We start from the raw sequence: 14,461 nt of genomic DNA, 5'->3' as shown, positions 1-14,461 counted from the left end.
TACCTGTTACTATGTGTTTACGTTACAGAAGGCAAGGTCAAAGAAATGCTTTTTGCACTCAGAGTGGAAGGTGATGAGGTTTGTGACAGTCATTGTGATGCCCTTGCTTCCTAGAGAATATGGTGATGGGTGCTTTAGAAATAAATTCTAAAAAGAAATGTTTTATGTTCTCTTCAGTTCCTTATCAACTATTGAGGACTCAGATATCCAGAGTGAAATTGTAAGCTAAAGTATTTTATCTACATATTGGAAATATCCCCATTATATCAAAAATGTCTGATGTAATTTTTACAGAAAAGAATAATACACACATTTAAGAATTATTTCTTCATACTGTACTCAAGCACAAAACTAAGGCTCTCCTACATAAATACATTCTGCAGAGAAATCATTGATTCACTTTCAGGTTAAGAGCAATAAAAAGCATTTTACACCTGAAACATTAATTAGCTAAAAAGCATCTACTGAAGATTCAGTAAAATGAAATATTTGCCTTTAGCATTAGCCATATTCTCTGGCTTCCCCAACCAATTTATTGTTAATATCAAGTATATCCAAGATCTAAACAATGAAACTGTATAATGTTAATTTCAGTTTAAGTTATCAAAGTATTATTTAATTCACCTCTTGCTTTTGACCTAATTCTTTTTCTTTTATTAGGAAAGAAAGGGCATTGTACAGCTAACGGGATGATTATGTATGATAAAGCTGTGTGGTCCCCCAAACCTTGCATTACTTGTCTTTGTTCAAAAGGAAAAGTGATTTGTGATGAAACTACGTGCTTTTCTCTGACATGTCACAAAACTGAGATACCTGAAGGAGAGTGCTGCCCAGTTTGCTCTGATATTGGTACAGTACACTATGCTATCTTCTTATCAATCATTTAATTTTCTATTTGTTATTTTTACTATTTTAAAACTACCGCAAATAAAACATTAAATAAAGGCAAAGAATAAGTGATATAACCTATAAAAAACAAGTAATGATTTATGCAATTTTATTATGCATATTTAACTTTTTCTAAAATATATACTATAGAAATTATTTTGGGGAAATTCTATGGCCTGTAGTAACAGGAAGTCAAAATAGATGAGCAAAATGGTCCCTTCTGGCCTTGGAATTCTTGAAACAATTTTTTAAAATACAGAAAGTAGAAAAGTTCAAAATTATGTAATAACAGCAGCTGTATAGCTCAATTTTTCTTTACAGAATCAACAAAAATTGTTCCATAATAAAATCCAAAAGGTATGTAAAACTCTTTGTTGCTCCCAAATGGAAATACGCTATGCCTGCAATGGGAAAAGGATCAGGGTCCCATATTTTCTATTAATTTTTTCCCCTTTTTTGTTTTCTCCTCCCCTCACTATCATCCCTATGTTTTTTCAGCTAATGAAATAAAAGCATAAACTTTACTCCTTTACAGTACATACCAAAAAGAAATAAGGTTCCATTTATAAAGTGTTAATAAATGATTTCTACATGATATAAAAGCACATTAGACACACGAGTAGTACCGTTATAAATCATTATAAACATACCAGAAGAAAGCAATAAAAAGTGGTAGTTACAAGCAATCTATTAACCTGTTGGACACTAACATCTATGACAACTGATCAACCATTTATTAACCCTGGATATACTACCTATAAAATTAACCCTAATAGTGTGACCAAATGTTCAAGTTATCCATCACCTCACACTGAAAAACCCCCACAAAACTTTTCACTATAGAAAAGCTTCTTTTCTATTGCAAGAATGCTGCATTGTTTCCAGTGAAGCCAATGACAACTGAAGGTCCCCACCTAGCAGGATCAGACCCTTGTATCTCTTTTGCACTTAAACTTGATGGTGGAAAGTCTAGTTGTGCATTCAGCAAACAAGTACCAAGTACATTTCTTATCAGACTTTAAAGTAACAAAGTGATAAAGATGTTCTAAATACCAGTTAATGTTTTAGTAAAACAAGTTTCCAAGGTTCAGTAAATATTTTCTCTTAAATAGGGTATAAAATTTTAAAAACTATTGTTTTTGAGTAACACTAATTTCAAATCATCACTAGAATTTCTATTTTAAAATAAAGAATCAAAAAAAGTTATGAATATAGTTGAGTTCACCCTCCTTTTAGCCGATGGAGGTCATAAACAAATACAATGGGCGGTAAGCATATAAAAACGTATACTGGTTCATGCTGACCAAGTGAGAGGAAGCAGTTAACATGCAGCAAGAACAGCCTCCAACTCTGTCATTTCAGGTGATGAAAAGAAAGGAGAGAAAATGGATTGGTGACATTTGCATACATAAAAATATTATTTATCCCACAAGAATGCACACTATTTAACTTTTGTACTTACGGTGACAGTAGTAGTGATATTTTTTCTTTCTGTATCTCTGCTGGGTTGAGAATGGGTAGAAAGTTGATTGTAAAGCTAGTATCAAGATTGATGTAAAGAGCAACAATTATACTAGATTTATTCAAATTGGCATGGTTTGCATGTGCACATGCATATGTACATGCACAAATTGCAGTGCAATCTTTCCACTATGGCTCTGAACTTCACAGGGACCTGGGAGAACAGCTGAACCAACATATATCTCCAGCCAACCTCCCCTCTCCAGATAGCTTTAACTAGAGCTGTACCAGCTAGCTTCTGCTCCCCCCACTGGGGGAAAGGGTTCTGAGAACCTAGTGCTACTGTAAACCCTCCTCCCATCTCCAGGCAAACTTTTTTCTATTTGGGACCTTGTGCCAGGCACATAACATTAACAAATGCAATAGTTCAAAATTGTACTACCAAATCAAGCCTATATTCAAATTCTTTTGGAACCTCTTTGATGCATTATTATTTATCATATTAACACCTTTACATAAAAGAATACAGATAACTATTCTACGTTGTAGCTGCTGTAAAGGCTTAACTATTGATCCTCATACTCTGGATTCTCCACTAACCACCTGTGTTCAGTAAAATTCATCAGATGCTGGATTTGCATAATGATTGTAATATTATTATTGCCTCAAAGGTATTATACACTGACATTTGAATCATTTTTACAGTAAAGATTCATCAAGAACCACAAAACAAACATTTAACATTTTAGTGTAACAAATTTATAATATATTATAATTAAGATTATAAATAAGAAATACATTTTTCATTCTTTAAAATCATATTCTCAATGTGAATTTATTTCTTCTATAATTAGAACATTTATAATGTTTGGGGGGGGCTTAATGGTTACTAACACTAATTTCATTCTCATTTCCTCTTATACTACCATTTTCTTTTTTTCCTCACTTTCATTACCCTGGTCACTCTCATTTTAAGTACTAAATATTTCACTGGATGACACACCTGAAATTTCTGGTGCTTCTCCGGAGCCCAATGACCCTAGTGACCCAATGCTGTTGCAACCACTGCATACCCAGGCTGAAATGGACGAGTTACTCAGACGAGAGAAGGAAGAACTTGAAGGGAGAGAAAAGGAAATTCACAAAAAGGATGAAGAGAAAAGGAAGAGAAAAGAAAAGAAAAGTCAGGAGGAGAAAAAAATACATGACTATGAAGCCCATCAGAAAGCAGAGGAGGAAATAAGCAGGAGAGAGGAAGAAAAAAGAAGAGTATATGAAGAGGAAGAGCTACAAATTGAAAAGGAAGAAGAAAAAAGAAAGGAAAATGAACTTCCAGAGCAAGAAAGAAAACAACAAAAAAGCGAAGAGGAAGAAGAGGAAGAGGATGAACATATTTTACGAGGTGATGTTTTCAGAATGCCCCCTCGATTCCCAATTCCTGTTCCTCCGGCAGAAATTCCTCCTTTGCCAACTGGATGTTCAATTTCTGACACCACAGTAAGCTGTGTTAATGCCAGACTTACACAAATACCACCAATTACTGATCCAGACCTAACAAGCTTAGAGCTTGAAGGTAAGAAAAAAAGTTTGCTTTATATTATTTTCTTCACCAATTAAAATTTATCCCTCTCCAAAACCCACAATTTTAATGATAGCAAATTATAATGTAAAATGCTTTATACTACTAGTTTCTTATAGTATATACTAGTTTATACTAGTTTCAGAAAGAGATTTAAAGGCATTTTATAACTAAGTCTGAGAAATGAGGCAACAAACTAAGCCTGAGAAACAAGCAACAACCTAGAGATTAAAAGTTTTATATTTCACTATCAATGCCCTCAGAAGTTCAGGCCCATCTACTGTACATTAATTTAGGATTTCTCTTATTACATTAGCTCTCCAACACTAATTCTTTTGTGCTCCTAAAGATGGTTTCGTAATTATAGTAATTTTAGATCTATGATAATCTAATAAAAGACGTTAGTGCCATGTTGCTACAATCTAACTTGCTTTTCAAAATTTAGATGCTACTAGTGTTGAGATACAAAGAGACATACAGTTGACTTTATTTCCATAAATACATTTTTACTTGTACATTACCTAGTTACCTGACTCAGACCATATAAACTGCAACACATCACTAAGATATATATTTTTTTAACTTTCTGTCCTAGGGAATACCATTACTTCCATTCCAGATGAAGCGTTCAATGGGATCCCTAATTTGGAAAGGCTTGATCTAAGTAAAAATAATATAACTTCTCCAGGCATAGGTTCACAAGCGTTCAAAGTAAGCATGCATACTCTTTCTAACATCTCTGTGACTGATTTGTGCTTGAAGTAGATATGGCTGAATACTATAGGGCAAATCATCAGCTGATGTAAATGGTTGTAGCTCTGCTGGAGTCAATGGAGCTATGACAATTTGCACTAGCTAGGGATCTACCCCTATGTAATGAATATATGATTAACCAAATTTTGCCATTTTCAATAAATCATTTTTGCAGTTTTCAGCCAGTTATATAGTCGGTTGAATACTATTCACTGAAATACTATTCACATAATTCACCAGCTTCAGTACTGAGATTTTTAAAAATAGTTTTTCCATCATCATGAAGTGCTTCTTATATCTTTTTAGAAACCTCATAGTACTTGGACTCTCTTTTAAAGAAAAGGAGTACTTGTGGCACCTTAGAGACTAACAAATTTATTTGAGCATAAGCTTTTGTGAGCTACAGCTCACTTCATCGGATGCAAAGAAAAGCAGTATAGAAAGGGAAGGTTTTGAAAGGCACTGGCTTGACAGCACAGTGAAGTTCTTTATATGCCTAAAAACACAGAAGTTGCCCCACCAGTGTACCTCATTGTCTAACTTGGAATGACCACCTCTAATGTTCTATCTTTAGAACTTGATCAGTCATTAACCTGCTAACAAGGGTGCCTGAACTGGCATCAGATAATGCAGTGTTTTTCTTTATGGCCTTTATCTTGAAAAGAAAAGGAGTACTTGTGGCACCTTAGAGACTAACAAATTTATTTGAGCATAAGCTTTCGTGAGCTACAGCTCACTTCATCGGATGCATTTGGTGGAAAATACAGTGGTGAGATTTATATACACACACAGAGAACATGAAACAATGGGTTTTATCATACACACTGTAAGGAGAGTGATCACTTAAGATGAGCCATCACCAGATGTGCTTCCACCAATCTCTTCAATCTCTCCAGTCACTCAATTACAGACCTGAGGGTGGCTATCCTTCAACAAAAAAGCTTCAAAAACAGACTCCAACGAGAGACTGCTGAATTGGAATTAATTTGCAAACTGGATTCAATTAACTTAGGCTTGAATAGAGACTGGGAATGGATGAGTCATTACACAAAGTAAAACGAATTTCCCCATGTTATTTCTCCCCCCCACCCCCGTTCCTCAGATGTTCTTGTTAACTGCTAGAAATAGCCTACCTTGCTTGTCACCATGAAAGGTTTTCCTCCTTTCCCCCCACGCTGCTGGTGATGGCTCATCTTAAGTGATCACTCTCCTTACAGTGTGTATGATAAAACCCATTGTTTCATGTTCTCTGTGTGTGTATATAAATCTCACCATTGTATTTTCCACCAAATGCATCCGATGAAGTGAGCTGTAGCTCACGAAAGCTTATGCTCAAATAAATTTGTTAGTCTCTAAGGTGTCACAAGTACTCCTTTTCTTTTTGCGAATACAGACTAACACGGCTGCTACTCTGAAATTTATCTTGAAAGGCGCTGAGCATTCTATTTCCAATCTAGCAAAGTATTTAAGTACGTGTTTACCTTTAAGCACATGATCAATGCCATTGCCGACAATGGGACTACCTACATGCTTAATTAAGGCACATACTTAAGTGTTTTGCTAGATCAGGGCCAGAATACTCAGCATGTTGCAGGATCAAGCTCTACAAGGACACCTGAGTTAGGATCTGGATGGTGACCATTAGCTCATTTCACACAGGCCATCTAACAGCCAATAAATGCTAAATACCAATCTGAGCTGGATTTCTAGCCAATAACCTAGAGATGAAAGGCTTTATATTTCACTATCAATGCCCTCAGAAGTTCAGGCCCATCTACTATACATTAATTTATGATTTCTCTTATTACATTAGCTCTCCAACACTAATGCTTTTATTCTCCTAAAGATGGTTTCATAATGATAGTAATTGTACATCTATGGTAATCTAACAAAAGACATTAGTGCCATTGTCCCCTTAATACAAATGAATTTGAGAACATGATTTTGTTTAGTTTAATTGAATAAAAACCAAAGCATAAACCTAAATTTTTGTTTGCAAAAACATTAATACTCTGAATAAGTTGGGAAATAAACTATGAGGAATATACAAACTATTAAAAACAAGATCCTGTTTTCATACAAACGATCTAGATAACAAAATATCAGGGAAGATAAATACAGAACATATGACACACAAGCAGAACTGCCACTAAGTGGAATTTTCTTTATCATTTACATGGAGAATAGGCCTTTGAAGTCTTCCAAGACTAACTTTGCAAAAGATTGAATATCTATGTTACTTATTTAATTAGCAATATACAGATATCAGAATTATTTATTAATACTTCATTGATTGTCCATAATAAAAATCTTCTGATAGTAAGCTGTAGTCACAAAAAGTGCTGGACCCTGATTTTGGCCTTGATCCAGCAAAGCACTTAAGTACATATATAGTCCCAGTGGTTTAAATGCCCTACTGAACAGGGCCTTACACCTCTCACAATTGCACTTATGGCTCTGTTGTAGAATTTCAACTGTTAGGTGAAATAAAATAGGCCAGAGTTACATTTCCCCCCTTTTTATTATATGAGATTTTTTTTAAAAGATGACATTTTATTATAAAATATTTTATTTGTACTTGTATTTTATAAAACATACAAAAAAATCTAAAAAACACACTAAAGAATAAAAGGAACGTGAGTCATAGCCAAAAAAGGCTCATTTAAAACTGTACCCCCTTCAATGTCCTGTCAGTGGAAAATTTCCCCCAGCTATTGAAAGGTTTACTGCCATATTTACTCTTTTGCCTGCAGGAGACTTTTGCCCCTTAGCTCCACAGGATAAGTGATGAGACTATGTTTAATGTCAGCAAGGGTAAGCACTACCATATATAATGGCATCAAGGACTTTCCAATCATGCTTATGTAATCCTTGGATGTCCATATAGTTTATCTGATTGACACACACAATATGAAAGACAATGTGGATGAGGTAATATCTTGTATTGAATCAACTTCTGTTGTTGAAAGAAAAGGAGTACTTGTGGCACCTTAGAGACTAACAAATTTATTTGAGCATAAGCTTTCATGAGCTACAGCTCACTTCATTGGATGCCACAAAAGCTTATGCTCAAATAAATTTGTTAGTCTCTAAGCCACAAGTACTCCTTTTCTTTTTGCGAATACAGACTAACACAGCTGCTACTCTGAAACCTGTTGTTGAAAGAGAAGCTTTCGAGCTTACACACCAGCTCTTCTTCATATGAAGAAAACACTGCAGCTTTACAACTTATATATCATTTTAACTCTCAACCTGTGAAAAGGCCACGTGCCTCTACTCCTAAGCCAAAAAGTCTACTGACCTGTAGTGGACCAGTAGCCCTAGAGGCGATTTACTACGGATTAATAACAGGACTGGGATCCAGTATGGCTGGGATGGTGGCTGGCTGGCCCATGTGAAAGAGGTTGATGAACTAAGTCCAATTCTTGGGCGACAGAAGTTCATATACAAAATATACCCTCACAACTGACACCCTTGTTGGTAGTTTATATTGAAAGGCCAATGGTTCAAGTACTTAGAGAAAGAACTCCTTTCTTACCAAAACACTGGATATTCCAAAACAGTGTTGAGACACTACTGCTTCCCAATCTTTACCTGTTCTATGTATATGAGACCCAGGTCTCCAGTTTATCAACCTGCTGTTTTTTATGAGTCCTAAACTTACCAGCATCAGCAACAAAATTAACATGGTTAATAAAATGGCAATTACAATTTTAGGTTATTTGACAATATAATTTTACATTTTATTAACTGAATTCTGATTTCCCTCCCCCAATTAAGATTCTGAAAAAGTTAAAACGTTTGTATATGGATGAAAACGCACTAGAACATATTCCTCCTGAATTACCGTCAGCTTTAGAAGAACTTAAAATAAATGAAAACCATCTCCATGCTATTGATGAAGACAGTTTACAAGGTATTTAAGAAATGAATATTGACTCAATGAAATTAGATTTGAAACTCAAAATGCAGAACAGAATTTTGAGATCTTGCACATGAAGCAAAATCTGGAGAATTTGAGACCAATTTTCATCTGCCATTGTAGATGGAAAAAATTAAAGTTAGATGTGAGTAACAGACTGATCCTGCAAAGACTTTTACGTATGTTAAACTTTACATTCATGAGTAAATTTAAGCATATGCACACATCTTTGCCTGTCAGAATCTAAATGTATTTTTGTTGGTCATTGCCAAGCAAGGCAGCATACTACTGCAAGATTCTAAGATCTTCTGTTTCTAGAGGAGGCAGAGACATGTTAAACAACAGAAACGTAATCATTAGATTGATAAATAGATGTGTTTTTCCAGATGTCTGTACGGCAACAAAGACTACCTGCATGAAACTTGAGATTTTAAAATATGAATTCTCTTGTAATTCTGAGGAATGTCAGTGTTTTTCCCAGCAAAGTCTGTGCTAATGCTCAAGTGCCCTAGGGAAACCAGACTGTGCACTGCACAGGGAGTATGTACCCTATATCCCAATGTTACTGCATTATGTACAGCGGAACCAGTACAGATATATTTATTCTCATGGGATAGGGAACAGGTTTTGACCTCTGTGCATCAAGAAAGCAGAAGAAAGCTTAGATGAAATTAGTCAACATTTTTGTTTATGAACTTCAATATTTTGCAATAGAGAACGAAGAACTTTTTGTCATGAAATGATCATTTTTGTTTACATATAGTTGCCAAAATTTAGTTCTTCTGGAATATATCTGGAAGATCAAGGTCTATGATATCCACTCCCTAGGAAGGGAGATACAGGATACTCCATGCAGAGTTCTCAACACATAGTTATACACTGAGGTGGGGGAAGGACCTGTGAACCTACAAAGGATGCAAGTAACATGACCACTAAACAAATGAATGACTGGAGTGTTGTGGGAGAATCCTACAGATCTTAGGGCATCTGTGCAGAAGGTCAGCACCAATATATTGCTCCATGCACCCTCCTGAGGTCTTGAATTACTAAGGACCTTACTGCTATTAGCTCCCTGCACCTGCTTATTTTCCCATTCTGAAAATACAATATTAAAATAACAATAATTCTTATGATGGAAATTGCATGGCTCTCCTGGAGGATAATAAAAATGTTATATAATGTGCTGTAAACAAACTTTGTATTCTCAATACATTTCAGTTGCATTTTTCATAATTTAACTCTATTTACAGTATAGTTTTTGAACATGGTACAGTAATTGGCTGAAATTTTTTCAAATGATTGAAAATAAAAATAATTTTACAACCTATAAATGGGAGTATAAAATTGTTTTCTGTGCTAAGATCCATTCAGGCAAATGTTATATTTTCCCATTCTTTTGAATGGATTTTAGTAATGTTAAAAATTGTTACAACTCATCTCATGTTTTAATAAGTTACAAGATTCTATATTACTTTATTGAAATTTATCACCAATTATTTTATTTTCTACAGAATTAAAGAACTTGGTGACCCTAGAATTAGAAAGCAATAAACTTAGTGAAGCAAATGTCAGTCCTTTAGCTTTCCGTCCTTTGAAAAGCCTGTCGTATTTGCGCCTTGGAAGAAATAAATTTAGAACTGTCCCACAAGGTCTTCCCACATCTATTGAGGTAAAAACCCAAAAATCTTTTTTCCAGATGTGTTCCTTTTCTTCTTTTGAATATACTCCACTACCACTGTAAAGCACAGATAATATTGTTATATCTTAATAATTTGTTTCAAGACATATTGTCATTGGTTGCAAAGTCACTATTGCCAGAAAGTTACTTATTTACTTATATTACACAAACTCCAGCACAAATAGCATCCATATAAATCTCTGGACACTGGAAATCCTGTGTTTTGGCCAACTCTGTTCACATACCTCAACTAGTACCTCATTCTTATTACAAGTTTGTCATGCCTTTCCTATACTAAATACATATTTTTATTTTCTCTTGGCAAATTTCTCTTGGCAAATCCAGAAAATATGAATTATGTTACAACAGTCTTAGCATTCAATACACCCACACACTCATTATGCAACTGCAAGCAAGATGCAAATATGTTTTTAAAATAATGATTTTATTAATCTGTCTTTCAAAGTAATTTATGTTTCCACAAATGAAAAGTAAATTAAATTTTGAAATATGTTTTTTCCAAAATCAAGTCATGCAATTACTACTACTGAGTTTATTATGCAGATGTGTTCAGGTAATTATTTTGATATCTGGAAAACAGTAGTTTTAGCATGAGAGGCCAATGATGCTTAAAATTAACTTTTTAAATCACATCAGGAAAAAATGTAAATATTGTTTTTCAAATTTTCTTTTTCAAATGTACTTGTAGGAACTATATCTGGAAAATAACCAAATAGAAGAAATTTCAGAAATTTGCTTTAACCATACCAGCAATATTAACATAATTGTGCTGAAACACAACAAATTAGAAGAAAACAGGATAGCACCTTTGGCTTGGATTAATCAAGAGTAAGTACTAATTTAAGATGTAATTGTTTTATTATCCAGTACTAATAGAAAACCCTAGTGTAAAAGTAATATTTGTACCATGTAACGAGGCTCCTCTTATCCCCACAAAAAAAAAATATATATATATATATATAAGCTCTGTTTTAAAAATCCATGGATACCATGATATCATCATCCTTACATTAACAAATTCAATTACCTTTCCATCCACATTATTATTTAAGTAATCTAAGTAATATATAATATAACTTTTAAAATAACATTGTGATATCATGGATCAGTTCCACTCACAAACCAAATTAACATTTAATTAAAACTCAAGTAGCATGGATTGATTTAAATCAAAGCTATTTAAATCACCAATTTTAATCATGATGAAAATCAGCAATCTGCAGCACTCTGGACACTTTGGTTTTTACTAATCTTATTTGAATCATGTTTTGCATTTGTACTTTTTAGGGTTTTTTTTTTTTAAAGAAAGATGGATTCTCATTGATTGGTAACCATTAACATATGTTGATTTGCAACTAAATATACACTTTACACTAAATTAAGTGCTTTTAGGGGCTCACCAGGAGGATACACAATATCTACACACTTTTATATAGATTACCTTATATTTAATCAGATTCTTAATTTTAATATTTGTCATTATACTAGATAATGGCAAATAATGCATTTCTTATTTAATAGACTGATTAATTTTTTAAATTGTAATGTGTGTCAATTTCTGTTTGGATAGAAGTTAAAATTCAATTAAAATGCAAAAATAGCATTTTACTATCCTTAATTAAATAAAACTATCTTAAAAGTGAAGAATACATAAGACAAAAACATTTACCAAAACTTTTTTATAGCATTTAAAACTAACTGATTTATTAAACAAAGCAAATGTTATGTGTAGATAATTAAGTGAACTGATTATTTCTGGTCACCATGTCCTTCAAGATTTTAGAACTAATAGATGTCATCCTCTCACATCTAGTTTTTATTCATAGATTGGAAGAGAAAACAATCTTTCCTGCTTTTTTTAACTGCCAATTGACTTCTTAACTTCGAATGAATTAGTCATTGAACTGAATTAGTTGAAGAAACTGAAATGAAGAAAATATTCTCTCTCCACCTGCAGAAGAGGCTACTGCTGTCAGAAGCTGTTAATAGAATACCAATTGAAATTTATTAAATATTTTTGGATGTGTTCTACATTTTCAAATATATTGATTTCAATTACAACACAGAATACAAAGTGTACAGTGCTCACTTTATATTTATTTTTGATTACAAATATTTGCACTGTAAAAAAACAAAAGAAATAGTATTTTTCAATTCACCTAATACAAGTACTGTAGTGCACTCTCTTTATCATGAAAGTTGAACTTGCAAATGTAGAATTATGTAAAAAAAAACCCCTCCATTCAAAAAAACCCAAACAATGTAAAATGTAGAGCCTAAAAGTCCACTCAATCCTACTTCAGCCAATCTCTCAGACAAACAAGTTTGGTTAAAATTTGCAGGCGATAATGCTGCCCCTTCTTGTTTACAATGTCACCTGAAAGTGAGAACAGGCGTTCACATGGCACTTTTGTAGCTGGCATTGCAAGGTATTTACGTGTCAGATATGCTAAACATTCAGATGCCCCTTCATTCTTCGGCCACCATTCAAGAGGACATACTTCCATGCTGGTATTCTATTATTGTTTACCAGTGTGATTAATCGCGATTACTTTTTTTAAGATTAATTTTTTTAAATCGCTTGACAGCCCTGGCATTAACATAGATTGTCAATTTCAAATTTAATTTTCAATAGATTTATTTTTAAAAAATAAACCTATACTCAATGTGAATAAAATAATCCAGTATCATTTTTTTATCTACCCTGATCTCAAGGCTAAATATTATGTTTTGTTCAGAGTCAAAATTAATACCAATAATAAAAAAGAAACTGTATTACAAAGAAATACTGTACATCTCATATCTTCCTAGTCAAATTCCTTATTAGCTAAATAATCACAGGTGTTGATCACATCAGTCAATCCACATTAAAAATGGTGATTAAAATAGAACTTTTCCTCTCCTCATCCCTGATAATAAAATTGAAGATGGGTTGCTATTTTCTGTTCACCTGCATCCCTACCTTACCTTTAAAAAGAAACAGAAATCACAAGAAGAACTAAGAGTTAACAGACAGGGTCATGACAATACATGGAAGATATACAGTAACTGGGTGATATTACTTTTTGAAGAAAAGATGCTTATCTTTAGGTATCTAGGTCTGATCCTGCAGCACTTATTCATATAAGCAGTCCCACTGAAGACAAATTTAAAATCAAACTTTATGTCAGTGTCAATGGGACACACATTAAGTGAAGCAAATGGGACTACTCACGTGTGTAAGGGTTGTTGGATCAGGCCCATTTTAGTGCCGCCTTGGCCAATGAGTATTAGTCATAAAAAATGCAAACCATCTGGATAAGAGCTATGGGAAAAGAGCTGTTAATAGTAAAGAAAAAATGGTGTTTTCTAATATAGCATACTAGTCTATCTGAGATGCTTATCAAGCACAAATTAATCCCTGGGGTTTCCTATCTCTGTACTCATATTACTAGATTTTTCCCCCTCACAACAAAAGCGTAAGAATAGCTCCTGAATGAGAAGTTGTGACTTACATTTTTGCTACTCTGATCTTTTTTCCAGAAATAATTATGTCTCTGCCCACACACCATAAAACAAATTTCTTTCCATTAACAGAAACCTCTCTCACAGAAAAAATATTTTCCCATACTTTAGCCTCTGGACTTCTTACCAGCAACTGAATGTTATTTTGTATGGAGTCCAATGTAAACTATATAGTACATTGTATCATTTACATGTCCCTTTTTGTTTCCTTTAATGCAGGAATTTGGAATCTATTGATCTTTCTTACAATAAGTTATATCACGTTCCCTCCTATCTGCCAAAATCTTTACTGCATCTCGTACTTATAGGAAACCAGATTGAGAGAATACCAGGATATGTGTTTGGTCACATGAAGCCAGGGCTGGAATATCTCTACCTTTCTTTTAACAAACTTAACAATGATGGAATAGATCCAGTGTCATTCTATGGAGCTTATCGGTCTTTGAGAGAGTTGTTTTTGGATCACAATGAATTAAAGTTTATACCATTTGGAATCACAGAAATGAAGGCATTAAGCTTTCTGAGGCTGAACAACAACAAAATACGGTATTTACTAATTCTGCTGTGTTAACTGAGAATATAAAAAGGGATTTTAAAATATATTAACTTCCTACTCTACATTTTGCATAAACCATACATTTTAAATATTGTTAGA

At 33.7% G+C, this 14,461-nt stretch overlaps 2 protein-coding genes across 5 annotated transcripts in view; one reads left to right on the top strand and one right to left on the bottom strand.

The window, feature by feature from the left end:
- LOC119859060 (centromere protein P) overlaps positions 1-14,461 on the bottom strand; it is a 327,648-nt gene that overhangs the window by 112,294 nt on the left and 200,893 nt on the right. The window lies entirely within an intron of this gene.
- The window catches only part of ECM2 (extracellular matrix protein 2), a 39,108-nt gene that overhangs the window by 21,660 nt on the left and 2,987 nt on the right, over positions 1-14,461 (top strand). The window contains exons 3-9 of one of the 3 annotated variants that reach the window (XM_038410689.2): positions 661-849; positions 3,326-3,922; positions 4,524-4,639; positions 8,462-8,597; positions 10,115-10,272; positions 10,991-11,130; positions 14,026-14,352. In XM_038410689.2, the coding sequence (XP_038266617.1) occupies positions 661-849; positions 3,326-3,922; positions 4,524-4,639; positions 8,462-8,597; positions 10,115-10,272; positions 10,991-11,130; positions 14,026-14,352 (1,663 nt within the window). The remainder of the gene's footprint in view (positions 1-660; positions 850-3,325; positions 3,923-4,523; positions 4,640-8,461; positions 8,598-10,114; positions 10,273-10,990; positions 11,131-14,025; positions 14,353-14,461) is intronic. The other 2 variants (XM_043518840.1, XM_043518841.1) reach the window with 2 other exon arrangements.

The sequence above is a fragment of the Dermochelys coriacea genome, chromosome 7 (assembly GCF_009764565.3).
Source record: "Dermochelys coriacea isolate rDerCor1 chromosome 7, rDerCor1.pri.v4, whole genome shotgun sequence".
Lineage (NCBI taxonomy): Eukaryota > Metazoa > Chordata > Testudines > Dermochelyidae > Dermochelys > Dermochelys coriacea.
The sequence above is the reverse complement of the archived record's forward strand: the minus strand, read 5'-3'. Positions and strand labels throughout refer to the sequence as shown.